Source organism: Triturus cristatus, chromosome 7 (assembly GCF_964204655.1).
Source record: "Triturus cristatus chromosome 7, aTriCri1.1, whole genome shotgun sequence".
NCBI classification, from domain to species: domain Eukaryota; kingdom Metazoa; phylum Chordata; class Amphibia; order Caudata; family Salamandridae; genus Triturus; species Triturus cristatus.
In genome coordinates, this window is record NC_140590.1 from 1,472,577,663 (window position 1) to 1,472,596,417 (window position 18,755).

Sequence of the window (18,755 nt, forward strand, 5' to 3'; positions counted from 1 at the left end):
ACTTTACTAGGGACTGATAAATAAATCAAATAGGCCAATCATGGAAACACCAATCTATAACACATTTTACTACAGGAGCACTTGCACTTTACCACTGATCAGCAGTGAGAAAAGTTCGCAGAATCATTGCACCAGCAAAAACAGAGTCAAAACCGTGAGGTCAGAAAGCAAAGACTCAGGGGAAACACGTTAAAAGATGCCAAGTCTAACACTCACACACCCGAGACAAAGTATCCCTCTCATCGCCGATATTTGCCTGAAGATGTAGCGGGCTGCTCTGAATTTTAAGATGAAGACTCCTGTGACGCATGAGCCAGAGATGATCAGGCCCCCTTCTTCTTATTGAAAGCCTCCAATGCCTTGGCTGCTGCAGTCACAATCCTATCTTGTACCTTGGACTGTGACAGTAAAGGAGGTAAAGGATCAGCTGAGATGCCACTCCGACACAGCACCCTCGCTGGAATCTGGTTCTCCTCATCTGAGCAAGATAAATAATAAATAACATGCTTCCTCTTCACAGTACGCTTGCCAGACATTCTTCTGCAATTAGTTTTAGAAACAGAAAACTCATCAGACAGAATCTTTAAATAGGGGCAGTTCACAATATTCACTCAATAAAAGATACTGTATTGAGTAAACCAATAAAGGCCCCAGAAACTGTAAACATTTACCTCCAATTAAAAAATGCCAATAATCCTCAGTAGTCCATAAAATATGGCACAACCAAGACCTTACCAACTTTGGCAAGGAAGCACCGTTCCCCCTCTGCCGTCCATAATGGCAGCACTTCCCCCCGACTGAAGGAATAGAGGACTCCTCCCTCCAGTCCCGGAAGTAGTGCTACAGTGGCACTGGGACTGCCTGACTTCAAGGCGCCTAAAGCAGACACAAGTCTCCCTTGCCCCACAGCAGAATTCACTCAAGCGGAGCAGCTCCAAACATCCGCAGTGCTGATGAGGTTCTGTTAAGCGCCGTAATGGGCGAGCTCCCAAACTTCGTCCACTCTTTGCACATAATCCTGCCCGCTCTCCTTTGGAGAGCTGCTTCCTGAAACCTTGCCCACACAGAACCTCAGCCTGGAATTCATCCTAACAACTCCACATGACGGTCCGCGAAGCACCTTCATCGTTGACAGAGATCATCGTATGGAGACACAAGAAAAACAGGAAGTGTGGTGTGGGGGTCTTTTGTACATATTGTTGTGTTTTCTATTAAGTGGGATTGGTGTCTGGAGAGGTGGGAGGTCTCACATGATAATGGCTGCAAGCGAGGGAATGGACGAGGAGGTAATGGCTCTCTTCGCACAGTCTCCTGGTAAAGCACCAAGATCACACTGTGTGCACATGGTGAGCTGTAAACCCATGCACAGAAAGGTTTACATCTCATAGGTTGAGTCTCCACAGGCATCAAGGGTTTTGAACTCTCCTTGACACACTTGAATCAAAAGCCAGTAAGTGAGTTTTGGGGGAAGGGCACTGGGGCTCTGCTCAATAGTCAGTGCTGTGTTCTAAGCCCGTCCCCCTCTTGTTAGCCCCGTCTTCTCCATGATTGGCCAGATAGTAATTGAAATGAAGCCCCGTCCCCTCAGCAGACTCCACCTTCTAAAAGGCCCTTCTCCTTCTGGCAGGCCTGCAACTGTAGTTTCACGTCCATAAAATTGTGACTGTTGTTGTTGATTGGTTAACGGAATTCTGAACAATGCAAACATTCACCCCCACTCACAAGGATCTGGGTATAATCTATCGCTCTTTTGCTCACCACACCATCCCAGTTTGGACCCAGCTATATGAAAATCAGCCCGAACTGCGGAAACAAGCATCCTGGAACCAGTTTCAGGGCATCACCCCTCCTCAGTCATGCTAGCTTGAATCCAATCCAGTCACAAGGATCTGGTTTTAATTCATCGTTCTTTTGCTCACCACGCCACCCCAGTTTGGACCTAGCCATATGCAAATCAGTCTGGACCCTTTTCCTCATGGGAACAGTCCAGCCAAGCTGTTAAGCCGGCAAAGCTCTTAGAAATAAAGTTAACTTGTCACATAGACCCACAGGTTTTGTGTTAGTAGATGAAAGGGCAAATTCCTAAAGCAGATTCACATTATATTAAAAGGTTATGCTCTCATAAATGAGATCTGTTCCCAATAATATTACAGCAATATCTTATGATTTCAATCAGAACTAATGTTCTTCCAAGGGATGACTTATAGGCGTTGTTGAGTGCGTCCATGTATAAAAGCTAGTGAACACCCACAAATTGCATACTTCTGGATATTCACCAAACCTTTGAAACCAGTTTCCGCGATAACCCCGCCCCCTCAATAGCCATGTATGAGAAGGGAATGCTCCTTGGGAATAATATATTCCATGAGGAAAAGAAAAAAGTTTCAAGAACAAATGTGTGCACGTGGTACATTTTTGATTGCGAAAACATACACCTGGTACATTTTCATATACCTGGACACGTTTGAGTAATCATGGACAGCTATGGCGTGCAGAGAAAGCGGGACATACTTGTGGAATTCTTTCTGAATCCCACCCAAGAAAAATAGGGTTAGAGTTAAAGGAGTAATTTCTTGACTTTTTCTATGGAAAATATGAGAAGCGGACATAGATTTAGCAAATACTAAGAAAAAACATTCAATTAGGAAACTGCCCGCTGTTTGCGGATTGAACCCATGAGTAAAATCCATTATGTGGATTCGGACATTCTCCTAGCCCTTGTTCCACATGCAAGAACAAAATCACATGATGTGTCTCGCTCTGTACAATGCACATGTTGCACAAAGGCAAGATTTAGGATTTTAGAGACAGTACACGTTTACATTTCCACAATAAAAATACAGTAATAAAAGCAGAAGGACAACCGTGAATGTAGCAACAAAAATACAATAAGAAAAAACTGAAGACACCAAAGGAATGTAACTAATAAAAAGTGTAATTATAGCAGCATAAAGTTATAGAAATCACATTAGAGTAAAACACCGAAATAGCCCTTGACACAATATGAGGCAATAAAGAACGACGACAGCATGCCCACTAGAGATAGGAGGAGGGTGATAAAGCACTGAGACCCATATTGACATTCAGGATCTAGAATGAACCATAGTGTAGTCAGATCGAAAGACCTCTATGGTGTAGGATCCGATGAGCAAAGCTGTGGTTCAAAGCGAGTAAAAACCTTTACTAAATTAAATACAGACACCCACCTGCAGCTCTCCTCAAAAACAACACAAGGGAGAAGGATGACCCATTAAAAAAATTCAAATTTCTTTTTTTCCCTCCAATTATGTTCAGCAACGTGCTCTTTTTTTACCTGGGCTTGAGGGTGAAGTACAAGCAGAAAAATCTTACCCATCTACACTGAAAAGTAGGTCTTCTTTTTCCATCGTTTCAAAAGAAATTCCACTGGGCTTGAATTCGGACAGAGTAACTCCAGAGCTGCCGGTAAGGTCCTTTGCATGCATGAGTCCCCTCCTATTTGCGTCCTCATGTACGTCACTCCACTTTGTCTGGGGTGCCCGCGTAACTCTCCGCGGTCCACCGCCAGAACTTGGTGCGCTGTGTCTGCTGGTGCCATTCAGAGCAAGGCAGACCTTTTCATGAGGATCAAATGTCTGATACGCGTCATAGAGCGTCATGTTGCTCACAGTGTTTGGCCAAGGCTAATAGTCTTATCGCTAGTGATAAAAGAAGCAGCTACCGTACAGCGTGAGTTGCGCCAGACTTCCTTTCAAAGACCTGTGTTGTGATGTAAATTATAGGCTTTGCTTTTGTTAACATACTGCCCCCGTGCCCATCCTGTAGTATGTACTATAATTGGTAAGTGTATCTCTTTAAATGCATGTGTGACTCTTTAATGCATTGTAGCTTTTTGAATGTGTTTTTCATTCTATGTTCTATCTTGGAGTTGTAATGGAATGTAGTAGGCACTGCAGCGGGTCAGTTTCTCCTGACAGCTGATCTTGTAAGACGTGCTCGTTTATATGGAATAAACTTACTTCTCCAGATTAATTCTGAATCGAGTCAGTTTCTCCTGACAGCTGATCTTGTTAGACGTGCTCGTTTATATGGAATAAACGTACTTCTCCAGATTAATTCTGAATCGAGTCAGTTTCTCCTGACAGCTGATCTTGTTAGACGTGCTCGTTTATATGGAATAAACTTACTTCTCCAGATGAATTCTGAATTCCTTCATTGAAGATTACTACACATCCTTAACTATCTATGTCATAGCTTGCCTTTGGGGGTATTGTGATGTCATGCGCGAATGCTGAAGAAAGGTGTTTGAGGGAGCTAGGGATAGGAGCCTGTTCCTGCTCTCTGTGTACTGCTGGAGCACTTATTTGGCATAAAAGTTTATAAGGAATTTCATCGTGTGAGCAGTAGAATTAATACCACCAAGGAATTACTGCTCAGCCTAAGTGACCGGATCCCTGACCATTTGTCGATGGTCCTTGGCAGGGCCGGACTGGGAACCAAAACCGGCCCCGGCAAAGAGCTATGGTGCAAAAACGTCCCTGTAACAAAAAAACTGCCCCCAGGGGCCCAAAACTGGCCCCCACCCGTGCGGCGCACCGGGGGATTGCCCGGTGCCCGCTACGGCCAGTCCGGCCCTGGTCCTTGGTGCCCTTTCCAAGAAAGTCACAGGTTTTCAGCGTGGACGTCACCTTCGGCACAGAGGTTTCCTTCATCTATTGATTTAACAGCACTACAAAGAAAGCCTTTTGCCTCGCTCAAGTCCTCTTAGCGATCCTCCTGCTGCCACGCATGCAGTAGAGGAGCAGATTACAGTGGTAGCTGTGTTCCACAATAGAAAGTACCTGCCCTGCCCACACAACCATTTCCAACCATGTTTTTACCAAATCTACACTGCTTACCTGAGTCCTATTCAGCGTAAACTGTTTTTGACATATTTCTGTCGCTACGAAATCCTTAAATTGGGGGTCCAAACTTCAAAAAGTTCTGCCAAACCCTAAAGGCCTTCAGGAGAATGCCACAGGCTGAAGCTGTGCACACAGGCCACTCAGTCACCAACCCCAATCCATTTAACATACTTCAGTTGAGCCGTTACCTTGTGGAGTCACCTGGCTGGAGTTTATTTACACCTATCTTATCACCTACCAAAAGCAGGCAGGAAGTCATTAACCAAAGCATATATCATAGTGACACTTTAAGGCCATTATTCCTATTGGTATCCTTTATTTCCTGTTGCTCTTAAGGGCTGCATTTGATTCAAGTGGGACCCTGCATATTTCATTACAAGACCAGAGGCTACCTTTATGCAATAACCTTTTATTGGTGCCCCAACATGCAGCCCTTTAAAGAATAGTAACACATCATAAAGCATTTAGAATGTTCATGAAAGCATATAAATATCCAGGGCATGAAGACATGCTCCTCTTATTAGCTGCTCCGCAACAAGATAAGTACATGACTTCTGCTAAGTTTTACTACTCAAGATACTAGGTATTTATTGTGCTTTGATAATTGTATAGCTATATATAAGGCTTGTTTAATATTATATCATTTAAGGTATTGGGATTTATTGTGCTTTTTAAATGTATGCCCATCCAATTTGCAGTCGGGCTAGGTGAGTTTTACCTAAAACTATGGATTGATTGGGAATTGCCATGATTTTTGAAAATCAAGGAAGAATTCATATTCGTTACCAGTGCCTGGGATAGTTGTTGCCAATGTTTTTTATAATGAATTACTGTTCCTGAAAGATGACCTAAAGGAACATGAAAATAAAACGAATGACGGTGGCGCGACCGCGTTACCTCTGTGTCTCACCCTCCGTCTATATTAAAGGCCCTTAAAGGGATTGCCAGAAAAAAAAGAAAAGACGGAACTTCTTTTGTGGGTTTCCAGGCAACGCTTGAGTTGCCTGGAAACAAACAAACAATATCTTATAGGCTGGCGGCATCGCGTTCTTTAACGCATTGCCGCGCTACGCTCTAGCTGAGTGGACGCCTGTAAGGGAATGAGACGGCCTCAGAACCCGTCCTTCCTTTATGTTACTGCTTTTTAAGCCACGTAAACATGGAAACAGCTTACTGCCCAAGAGCAGCAGCGGTTACACTGCATCAGGTTGAAGGCACCGACAGGCATCATCTGTCCTTCGGATTTACGATCCCAAGAGCTCTACTTCCTGCTAGTGGTGAAATGTGGCATTCATCAGAAGACATTATTCTGTTTATTTGGTTGGGAGAAAGTTTTAACAAACTGTTGAGCCAGAATTTACTATTTAGTTTTCCCACACACAAACTGTGAGTAAACATTTTGGGCATCCTTGTTACCTAAGATTTGTATTTTCTTGTTTGGTTATATATCATACAAGTGGCGGCCGGTACAGCCGTGGGGTTGGGAGGCGGGTGGAGGGAGAGGGTTGTCAAAAATAATTTTTAAAAAGTACCTCTTATCCGCATCTCTCTGTTGTTGTCGCCTCTCCTCTATCTTCCCGTCTCTCCTCTGTCTTCCCAGCCAGGAATAGGAGGCACATCCAGGCTCCCCTGACCAATAAAAACGCAGCAATGCAGCACTGTGATTGGTCTGAGAGCCATGATTCAGTGCTGAGCCAGGGAATGGGAGCCTGGGCATGTTCTTCACCCAAGCTGTAATGCAGCCTGGGTGGAGAACATGCAAAATACGCATGACTGTTTGGCCCTCCCTCAGTCATTGGGAACTTACAGTATGTCCACCACTCCTCTCCCCTCCTCTGAGAGCAGAGCAGCCCTGTCCCGCAAAGACACCCGCAGCAGGAATTAAAAAAATCATAACAACAACGAGTTATTATAATTATGTTTGTCCTTCATTTCCACTGCTGAAAGCAGTGGGGCTGTGCTCCTCCGCCTTAGCGGAGCAGCCGCCACTGTATCATACCAATTATTGAGGGCATTAACCTCCAGACCCATGCAGTGTCTGAACTCCTGGGAGAATCTATTAAAAGATTTTTAGAGGAGGAACTTAGGTCCTCTGTGAGATAGGTAGTAGACACCGCATTGACTAAGAGGAAGAGGGAGACCGTTGCAGAGAAGAATTATTTGTCCCTCTCATATGGAGACTCACCTTCTGCCTCTGAACCACAGAGCGGGGGCAAGGTTTCCCATAAAAGGAAACATATTGAGAAGGCGTTTAAGCACGCCTATGGCACTGGTAGCCTCTGCACTACAATAGAGAGTGGTGCTCCTAGCTGCACAAAAGAAAGAGGCCACCTTGATGGGGCACAGAGAAAGTTGTCCCTAGCAGCATTATTGGAAGGAGAGATCTTCATGGCACAAAAGATTTTTGGTGCAGTATAAACTCCTCGGCAGAGAATATTGATTATGATGATGTGGAGATGTATGAATTTATTTTCCACAGGACAGCTATGAGCTCTTGGGGGATTTGTTGAAGATCTGGATCAAGCCTATACATCCCACGAGGTTAAGGGCCCCTTTGGGGGTGAGATGTTTAACCCACAGCAAATAAACATCCATGCAGTGAGGAATTGTGGCCAATAGACAACATGGCAAAGTACCTTACTCATTGGGTCAGAAAGTCACTTGACACGGAAACACACAATTTACTTCAGACTTAAAGCCCTAGGCTCTCTGCAGAGGATAAAGTGTGTAAAACACCCAATCTGAACCCAGAAGTGATTACTGTTAGAAATGGGATTTCTGGTTGGCTAGGGAAAGCGCCTAAGCCAGGCAGAAACCACCACTCTAGTCAGGGCAAGGGAGTTACACGCTGAAGATAGCCCCTGCTCACCCCTTGGTAGCTTGGCACGAGCAGTCAGGCTTATCCCAGAGGGAATGTGTAAAGCATTTGCTCAACACACACACACACACATAGCAGCGACACACTAGGCACACCACAAAAGAAACTCCACACAAGGTCATATAAAAAATAGCCTTTGTATTATCCATAAAACACATCAGAGCATAATTACATATATACCCTGTGCCACCTGGCACTAGGTATCACTTTACAGGGGATTATATACACTTCACAAGGCCAATCGGGCTACTGTCAGAACCATCAGAATGCAAGCAGTGAATATGAAACCCGTAACTACTGCCATTAACACTTAGGCATAACTATCATATCACAACACTTAGCATATGCAGAACATATTAGGCATAAATCATACTATGCATCACATTAGGCATAAACACATTATGCATCACATTAGGGCCTTGCGCCCTTCCCGCACCTCAGGTGTCACAGGCCCACTGGTCTTCATCGGGGGCCCAGCTGGGACTTCCCCGCAATGCCCTCCGTCCATCAAAAGTCGGGGCTCTACTCCCCTGCAGCAGGGTGTAGGCCAAACAGGCCGGCGCCAGAAATGGGGGCCCGTGGGTGTAACTCACCCTGGTCTCTCTTGAGACCCAAAATAATGCCCCCTCAACATTGCAGCTGCCCACAATCAGGCGGTGCAGCTGTGTAACAAGTAGGCCCCAACTGAGTGCCTCTAGCTGCCTCTGCAGCGAAGAAAGCGTGCGCAATGCACTGAGGGGCGTGGGAGCATCGCACCTCTTCTTCTTCATAGAAATAAAGAACTGCCCGCCGTCGTTGCAGCAGCCTGCAATCTGGCTGTGAGGCTGTACAAATGGTCACCGGCACCAACAATGCCTGGGGAGCCCCTTACACCTGGGCTCCTCCTTGTGCAACTGATGCTCCCAAATCGCGCCCAAAGTGCCCAGCACAGGCTCCAGTCACAGGGGGCCTTCCAGACTCTTTCCGGTCTCTTGCGATCTCCAGTGGTGCGGCCGGACCGGACATCTCCCTTTGCAGTGCGGTCCTTCGGTCGCGTCTGCCTCTCTCTCGGGGACCGTCGCACGAGCCCGCGAGGTGCCGGCTCTTTCCTGCTGCCAGGCCCGCCTGCAACCAGACTTCCTCCTCATTCTTCTGCCGGCCTCAAGGCAACACGCAGGGCTTCCCTTTCCTCCCGGGAGCCCCGCCCACAGACAGGAGCAGCCTTGCCTGTCTTCCTGGCCGCAGGGAGCGAAGTCTCCAGTGGTTCCACACTCCTCATTTGGTAACACACGACACAGCAATGCGGGGTGGGCTGCCGCCAGAAGGTAGGCAAGAGTACGGAGCACAGCCTCTGTTGTCTTCTCTGGGCACCGCGCGGGGTTCCCACGGGCAACACAGGAGCCCTACCCACTTCCAGGCACAAACTCGCCTGACTTCCTGTTTCGCCAATCTCGGCGAAGTCTCTGCCAATTTTGCGGGCTCAGGAACAATAGAGCCAAAAATGCCAACCACACGCTCCTAGCACACAGGCACAGAGCTCACCATGCGCCAACAAGCAAGAGCCCACTTCTAGGATTCAAAGGGCCAGTAAGACAAAGCGCTCACCACGCGCTTGATGCAGATGACCCCCTAAGGTCTAGAAGGGCAGAGCTGGGCCCAGGCAGGCCAGCTCACAGGGCCCTCCAGCCGAGGGGCAATCCCTCGAGGCGGTTCCTCCTGGGGCCCAGCAGTCCAAGCAGGCACACTGCTCCAAGTAAGCACCAAAGCACACAGACATGGGGTCACAGCCCCAATATTTATACCATGCTTGCCTTTGTTCTGCCCTAGTTCTGGGGGGTACCGAAGCACTTTCTATACAGTGCTCACACCCTCCTTTGTCAGGTTAGGCTCTGGCCCCAGACACCCCACAGGGGGGCGGAGCCAGCATTGATCAAGCTAGCCTGGCTGATGAAGGGTAATACCCAGAAACTGGTCCCAGGATGCTTGTTTCTGGTCCAGGAAGGACCTGGCTTGGCAGCTCAGTCTGGACTGTTCCCATGAGGCACAGGGTCAAGACTGGTTGCATATGGCTGGGTCTGAACTGGGCTGGCATGGTGAGCAAAAGAATGATGGATCAAGACTGATTTGCATATGGCTGGGTCTATACTGGATTGGCATGGTGAGCAAAAGAACAATGGATTTAACCCAGATCTCTTGACTGGGGGTGAATGTATGTTTTATTCAGCATTCCTTCCATCATTTGTTTGAGTAGCAATTTTCGTCCTAAGAGGGATGGGTATGCCCAGACGTGGGTCCCTTCCTCACTGTACCACTGGACTCAAGCTAGCCTGGCTGCTGAAGGGTAATACCCAGAAACCGGTCCCAGGATGCTTGTTTTCGGTCCAGGGAGGACCTGGCTTGGCAGTCCGGTCTGGACTGTTCCTATGAGGCACAGGGTCAAGACTGATTGCATATGGCTGGGTCTAAACTGGGCTGGCATGGTGAGCAAAAGAACGATGGATTTAACCCAGATCTCTTGACTGGGGGTGAATGTATGTTTTACTCAGCATTCCGTCCATCATTTGGTTGCGTAGCATTGAACAAAGCAGGCACAGACCTATTCAGGGTCAGGGACTACTCCTCCCACTACTCCAAATGCAGATCTGCCTATTCAGCCTAGCGCTGACTCACCCTGCCCCTTTGGAGCCACATACCTCACCAGCCCCTGTCCCTCCAGAGCCAGGCAAGCACACCAGGCAGGCAAAGACACATAGCACACAGAAATGCCAACTTCTAAAAGTGCCATTTCTAAAATAGTGATAATAAATCTGCGCACACCATTATGCAGCATTTATTATCACTATTCCAAACATACCAAACTTGACCATGATGCTCCTCTCATATCAGGAATTACCACTGAAATACTTATCAGGGAATCCCCAATGCATTCCTATGAGAGGGCAGCCTCACAGCAGTGAGAAACCAAAATGGCTGTTTGTCACTACCAGGACATGTCACACATGTAAGGGACATGTCCTACCTTTTACCTACATTGCACCCTGCCCATAGGGCTAGCTAGGGCCAACCTTAGGGGTGACCGACATAGAGTAAAAGGGGGGGAGGGTCACAGACGTGGCAACCACTTTGTGTGCCATGTCACAGCTGCAGTAAAATGTGCGCACAGGCCCTGCAATGGCAGAGGCCTGAGACAGGTTAAAAGGCTACTTTTGGGGGTGGCGCAAGCAGCGCTGCAAGCCCACCAGTAGCATTAAATTTATTGGCCGTTGATATCTGAGATACCACTTTACAAGGAACTGACAGGTAAATTGAATACGCCAAACAGGTGTAGACCAATCTTACCCTGTTTACCACAGAGAGCACACACACTACACTGGACAGCAGTGGTAAAGTGCACAGAGTCCTAAAACCACCAACACCAGGTCAGAAAAAAAGACTAGGAGGAAGGAAAAAAATTCAGGGATGACCCTGCAAAAAGGGCCAAGTCCAGTAAGGGCTCCAGCCTTTATGGCATGCCCTTCCTGATGGGCCTTCGCACTAAGTACCAACAAGCATTGGCAAATGCATTAGGTTTCGCCTATCTGATTAATAATAAGCTGTTTTTCAGCGTAATTTGTAGCTTGGTGAGCAGTTGTGCAATATAAGTTACTTAAACTCTGTTAAAGTGTTCTGACTTTTTTTATGTAGATGGGCAGTATATTGTGCTGTACGCAAGGTGTCTAAACTGCCAACATTTTGGCAGGGGCAAAACATGCCCTCTCCCATGAGGAATAGGATACTACTTACTAACCTTCTTACCACTGTAAGATAATAAAAATACAAGCAGTAGAAAGACCACCCACCTTTATCTAAAAAAAGGAAAAGTTGGGAGGAGCACTGTAATCACACCACCCTGATATGTAATTTACCTACTGACGTCCGTCAACAAAGACCACAGACATGTTATAATATCGTCAATTAGCTTTTCAAATATGTATCTATCTATATAGGAAAAAGGTGAGTATAAGGTGGAAATTAGAACATGTTATTGCCATCTCCTAGAACTCATAACAGATCAAACCAAAGCCCACCAAAGAAAAAAGAAAATAGGAACAACTTACTACAGGCAATCACATAAATTGTCCTTAAGATACTAAGAAACACTTGTAGGAAGGTGGAGTAAGACAGCGCTCCACCACAACGTACAAAGCAATTAAAATCACTAAAAAAACGTGCACGCACCCCCTTGATAGAGGGTGATCACTAAAGACACAAACACAAATGAGGAAATGTATGTTGAAACTATCATAATAAACCAGTACAGACAGAAAAGGCCCTATTCATCGCTAGGGACAGGCAAGTGTCCCCCAACATCTCGAGAAATGGTAAAGCACACAAGAATGTCATAAATAGCAGAGAATCACAAATGAATGTTAGATAGGGTAAGCAGAATGGATAGGAATACCTGATGAAAACTGCCTCAAAACTGAAGCATCATCTAATAGCAGCTAGATAAGCATGCCTGACAATGGTTGTCTGGCAAGTAATGCGTTCTCTCAGGAAGGAAACAGTATCATCCGCGATGGAAGGTGGCAGTTGGTAAACGCAATAGGTTTCTCCCATGTGATTAATAATAAGCTGTTTTTTGTTGTAAGTTGTGGCTTGGTATTGGTGCTGCAGAAAAACTGCAAAATAGATTTGCCCGTTTTTTTGTCCTTGGTGAACAATCCACCCCTGCTAGAGGGTTCTCTGGAGGAGAACCAATTACCCCAATGCACACAATCAAATAGCGCCAAGTATCAGTTTGATGGTGTTACATTTCAACACTGAACTTCTTTTTGAATTCTTATTTTTTAAGCAGCTATTACATTAGTTTATTCAATTGTCTGTGTCATTTCAATTTGGAAAATATTAAATTGAGGCAATAATAAATTGTCTTAGAAGGTTGGGCATTACATTTATCTTCTTGTTACTTAAAAAGCTGTGCAGTAAAAATTGCGCTTCCAGTTATGTTTGGGACAGGAGCAGTCACTATGATGTAAGAAAATCGTGTAAATGCTAATATTTATTTAATTGAAAGGTATTATACGTCGCATGGCACAAACGCACATTGACTTTCTGTGCACAATGTAAACTTATGGAGTCTGTTACTGCTAAAAGGAGGAGCTAGAGCCATACATTATCAATGGTAAAAAGTACTTATTTGTGTTTAAAATATAATGCGAAGAAACAAACCAAATCAATAGAGATACAGGGAAAAAATCAAGAAGATCAATGAGAGTGAAATTGAGAACGTTCAAATCGAGAGGAAGATTAAAAAAAAAAATCACAAAAGTGAAAAAAAACGACATAAGTAATATTAAGAGGAAAAGGAGCGACACACAGAAAGAACTGAACATGGAGTTGTGGTTGCAAGACAAGGGAAATATTGATTTTTGGGTAGCCAGAATTGTAATGTGAGCAAGAACAGGAAAACAGGCAGAAAACAAAAAAATTGAGAACAGCCTAAAGATAAAGAAGAGGGCAGCATAAGGAATACAGAGAGGAAACTATTCTTACTGAGGAAAACGTTTTTGAAAAACACAATGATTACAAAATAATTAAAACCGGTATTTAAATGTAATTCAACCGCAATTAAATACATTAAATCTAAAAAGGCAAGATAGTTGTTCGGACGAAAGTGAAATAAAGATGAAGGAACATAGAAAGAAGAAAAGAAAGAGAAATGATGAACAGAAATACAAACAGTAAAGACAATATCGAGTGGCAGTCGCGGAGCATCCGGATGATATTTTAGTCTTCGAAACAGCTCTTATTCGTCTAGAATAAATAAAATGATTCCCACCAACATCAAACCCCTTTTAGTAATCGCGACCTTATCAATCTAGTGAATTATCTAAAGATGAGGTTACAAGAATGGGATTTCTTTTCTGCAAAATTTCGGCTTGCACAGCCGCAGCTTCTCTTCAGCACATGTGTATGAAAGGCATCACTGACTTTAATTTTAGAAAATAACATTTATAGCTAAACATTTCTAGTAAATGCGAAATGCACAACATTTATTTTAGGGAGGTGGTCTGTACAAAAGGTCCAAACAGCAGATTTTGAGGTGTCATGGGAGAATTGTGAGAAATACTAAAACCGAGGTGGTTGTTTGTTTCTAAATACAATTACAAATAAATTGAATGCCCTGCGTTATATAAACAAATCTTAACAATGTGTCCCACAGATCAGAACGTCTGTACCTTGTGGGGCAGTGAGCCCACCCAGCTTGTGTGTATACATTAATTACAAGTTGCACATAGAACGCATATTAATAATTTAAATTCTGGTGTACAACATTACACTTGGCTGTTTTATATACATGTATATATGTACGTAAATATTTATATTTAAAATTAATAAAAACTCACAACGCACCACACAGATGCTCGGGGGCTTAAAGGCATCCACCCCAATGCCCAAGAGAAGGCCCCTGGCATGGGGTTCAGAAGGAGGCACATTTCCCCAGCAGTGGTTTGAGAGACACCACAGCTCTCAGAGTGGTACGGTGCCCCTGGAAGTGCTTGAAGAGGGCTCCAGATGTGCAGGGCCAGAGTACTGGGTACCAGTCCGTGTTCTGATATGAGCCGTGGTGCTGGAGGCAGATAGTCTACTCTTTTTAGTTTTTCTGGCAGCTGTATGGAGAACAAGAAGGGCCAGTCTTACAAACATTTCCAAACTCGCAGTGACTTGTCCTTACGTGGTTCCGGTTCTGCTTATGTAACAGTTTCTGGTAACATAAATGAGTGATAAAACACTTGCCATATGTACTATGCAGTATGGGTACTGTACTGTACAGCTGCCACGTTCTGTTTTTACTTCCCAGTGCATGTACTATGCTACACATGTGGAGATCCGTTTGTATGTTACATCATATATGTCCTTACGTATGCAGACGATGTAATTACTGTAAATGAACTGCATGTTGACTACACTGTACTGACGCCATTGTATTTTGCACTGTAGTGTTTTGTTGCACTGGACCATAAACAAGTAAAACAAGCATGATAGAAACAAAAAATGGCCGGCGCTGCTTTTGAATGCATAATGATAATGTATTTTAATTGTGTTCCAAAGAAGCAACAGCCATGTTATAAGCTGATCTTCTCAATTCACCAGAGAATGCAGCATAAGGGCCTGAGCGCCAACCTTGAAGCTGGGGAACAGGGTTTCAGTGTCGGTGGGAGGCTCAAAAGCCCCTTTTAAACTGGTGCTCGTGTGAAGCACTCCAAAAGTTCAGGCGAGTTAAATTGATAAAATATAAGAAGGAACAGCGGAGGGGGTTGGGAAACAAATACACGTTTGCTCACAGATAAAGTAGGTCACAAGTTACCAAAGTTGTTTGTATTATGTTTTTCCAATCGTTGCTTGAGACGATTTAATGAAGTTCCACCAAAGCGAATGGAGACAGTTCTTTGCCGATGGGAAACTGAAGAAAAACCCACATGAAAGAACAGGAAACAGAATTCATACAACCAATAGAAATGAGGAAAAGTAAAGTGACAAGCACAAGGACCAATAAGAAGTGAAGGTGAGATGTAAGTCCATTTTAAGATATATTTAATAGAATAGATTTCACAAGCGCAGTTCAAGCGAAACGTAAAAAGAGTTAAACTTCTACTAACCGACCAGGTACCCAAAAAAGGCCACTCTAAACAAAGCATCTCTCCCTGGAAGACAAGACCTGAGCACTGCAACGTTAAATCCCAGCAAATCTAAGGCTCATCTTTCTCAAATTCCACCTCCTGCCCCATATCTTATCTCTTCCGAACGAGTCCACATGAGTTTTGAGAAGCGTTAACACAGCATCTATTCAACTCTATGTACAGATTTTACACACCTTAGGATCCTCACAATTTCTCTCTTCTCACTTCCAGTAAAATTGCTTTGAATGATCTTTTCAGTAGCACTTTGTGCTACACAAATAACACATTCAAATTGGAGAATAAGGAATAACTCCTAATTCAAAGCATGAACTCCATTTCAACGTACGTTTTCCATCATAATCATCCACTCATCACACAGGAATGGGGAAGAGTGAGAGGTGAAGATTCCTGCAACAAAGTGATCAGATCAAAAGCCATAGAAGGAAAGTGTATTCATTGAGGTTTCAAGTTGTGCCATGTGAGGGAGGGAATCTTTTAGTTTCCTTTGCATTCTAGTACTTAGTGTTGCATTTTTGTTAATAAATAAAGGGCAACAGAGGATGCGTATCAACCACAATGAAACAAGAAAACCTTCCATGAAAAAAAATTGTAAACCTAAAAAAACAATCATGGGCCCAATTTGCGAATGAAAGGTCCTACTACTATCCAAGAAGGATACAATAACTTAAAAATGTTAAGCTCACAAAATGCCCAGACACCCTCTAACGCACCTTTTTTTAAAGGAGCAGAACATAACATGCATAAACATTTCTGCAATGCTAGTGGAAATAAATGGGGTCCAATGATACATGTTATTTGGAGCAAGTATAGTAATAAACAGATTCAGATATTTATCACTGCACTGCAGAGATCAAATCCCATGTTATTACCATAGTCAAGCTCGATCTTCTGGGCTATCTAGATCTTCACTATTTACACTATGGGCCCAAGCAATGATATTGTCCCCTAGGTCTGCTTACCCTTCTGTTTTATATGGAGTGCGCTTGAAAAAAAACCCAATGTGGAATGATTCACATGTGCAGATGTGCAGAGAGTACTATGCTATTTACTATCATCGTTGGTCAAGGAGAGCAGCAGCATGACTATTTATATATACGTATATATCTATTGCCCAGTGGCAGTCGCCATTGGGTAGTTCTAGTTAGGAACACGCTTCCATAGGAAATTTATTTTTGGGTTTGTGAAATCAGTAAACATGCCAGAGAATTCCGACAAGCCTCTGAAACGAGATTTACATAATTTCAACATTTTAACTTGCACATTGCACTTTAATATAGGATGATTAACACACAGCTGGTACCTTGGAGAAGAACTCCTGGCTGAACAACAACATGTAACATGAAGACCAAGTGGGGGATAAGGCATTATGCTGAGGAGGTGAGGGCATGCCTTGGTACTCTGAATGAGACAGACATTTGCAGTGTCTCTAGAACTAGCTCGACAGCCATATAATCAGATAGAGGGCATCAGACAAACCAGTGTGCTGTGACAGCTTATCTTGTTTGCCCTAAATTGAATGGGTTGGATAGGTGGTATGGAGTGGGAGTCCGATCTGCTCCATCCACCATGGGGTGTAGTGTAGCTTCCTATGGTTAAACTTAAACGTGTCTATCAAGAAAGTTAGTAGGCCTACCCTTCTACAAACATGGCAGCTTTATGAGATGTGTGTTAATTTAGCAACTTTTACCTCAGTGCTTCTTTGAATCTCTCCTGGTCAATGGCGGGTGTGATCTCCTATTTCCACTTGATTGTTACGCACTTGTAAGTGGCAACAAAAAGCTTTCTAAGTAGGTTCTTCTCTTGGTTAGTTAATTAAAAAAATTTGGGGGTCGAAACAGGTAGCAAAATGGCCCTGTAGAATTTTACTTATAAATTCAAATTAATAAATTCAAAGACTACTTATTTAAGCATTGCTCGGACCATTTTGGAGGACTATAAGATGTGCTAATATAATCCACCAGCCACCAAACCTTCAACAACGCCCTCTGCTCCATTCCAATGCTTTACTTGGGCTGGGACTCGGAAGAAGCACCGCACTCCTTTTGACTGGGTTTCCCGCAAGGAAGAGAAGTACCTGCTCTCATGTACGGATTAGACTACCTGATTCCAGTCTTCATCACCAATTAGTTTAATCGTCTCACCCTCTCACTTCCTCCTAACACTGCTAAAGGGCACTGGCTTTCATGTTTAGAAGCACCATTTAGTAATATTGAGGTACCGCCTTTTATGCCTCTTTGCCTAGCCCTTATCCTCCACCTAAGTTGTTCTGCTCAGCTCAGCCACTTTTTAGCAATTTACAGAGGGAGCTCCTTCCACTCATTTCACAGACAACATGTACTTCTACTTACAAGTAAAGGTGACAGAAGCAATATTATCAGCTTGCATCTTTGCCACTGGATATTTGATTGTATTTGGAGAGTATGAAAAAAACATTCTTACTGAAAAATATTTACTATTTGATTTAATTTGGGAGAAATTACACAAACAATGATGTATGATTCCCTTATCACTTCTTAATCAACAGTTAAGAGCAAGGGCGGGAGGTGAAATTGGTGGAATCTAAACTCACAGCTGAGATTAAGCAGCTGGCCCGCCAGGACAAGACGACCCCATCCCGAGGAACCAAAAGGCAACTAGCCTTGCTGCATGGCCAACTGCGCGCCCACCGCACAGGCAAAGCAGAGTATACCCTTCTGTCTCTATGTCAGAGATACTATGAGGGTGCCGATAAAGTAGGCAAGTTCTTAGCCCATGAGCTACTGCACCTGCACGCTAGGTCACACATTGCCAAACTACAAGTAGGGCACAGAGGCTGGGCGACTGCAGAGAGGGACAAGCTAGAGGCTTTCCGGAACCATCATCAGCAACTGTACACTTGTGAAGATCCCTCCCCAACAAGGCTTCATTCTTTCCTCTCTGAATGTGATTGGGAGCCTTTACCCCACACCATGCTACCCTCCTTGACAACCCCATCACAGCAGAAGAGCTGCGTGATGCAGCTCGGGACCTCCCCTTAGGAAAAGCTCCTGGACCAGACGAACTTCCCATGCTCTTTTACTGACTATTTCTTCCCCAGCTGCAAAACCACCTCCTACGCCTGTTTAACTATCTCTCCCAAGACACTGGTCTTACCCCCTCAATGGCAACGGCGGAGATCTCTCTTATACCTAAAGTTGTAAAGGATCTGGCACAATGCTTTTATTACCACCCAATATCCCTTCTCAATACAGATGCCAAGCTTTTTACTAAAATACTAGCTACCCGCCTTGACCCCTGTCTCCCTGGCCTCATTAATCCCGACCAGGTGGGTTTTATTCGCCAACGACAAGG

The 18,755-nt window shown here is 44.3% G+C and overlaps 1 protein-coding gene across 3 annotated transcripts in view; it reads right to left on the bottom strand.

Annotated features, from left to right (window-relative positions):
- Positions 1-18,755, bottom strand: part of ARHGAP40 (Rho GTPase activating protein 40) — a 367,732-nt gene that overhangs the window by 217,376 nt on the left and 131,601 nt on the right. Inside the window, exon 1 of one of the 3 annotated variants that reach the window (XM_085619235.1) lies at positions 3,352-3,487. The exons of the other annotated variants lie outside the window; for them this stretch is intronic. Within the exon in view, the coding sequence (XP_085475361.1) occupies positions 3,352-3,464 (113 nt within the window). The 5' untranslated portion in view covers positions 3,465-3,487. Of the gene's footprint in view, positions 1-3,351; positions 3,488-18,755 lie in introns of those variants that run through there. 3 annotated transcript variants of the gene reach the window in all.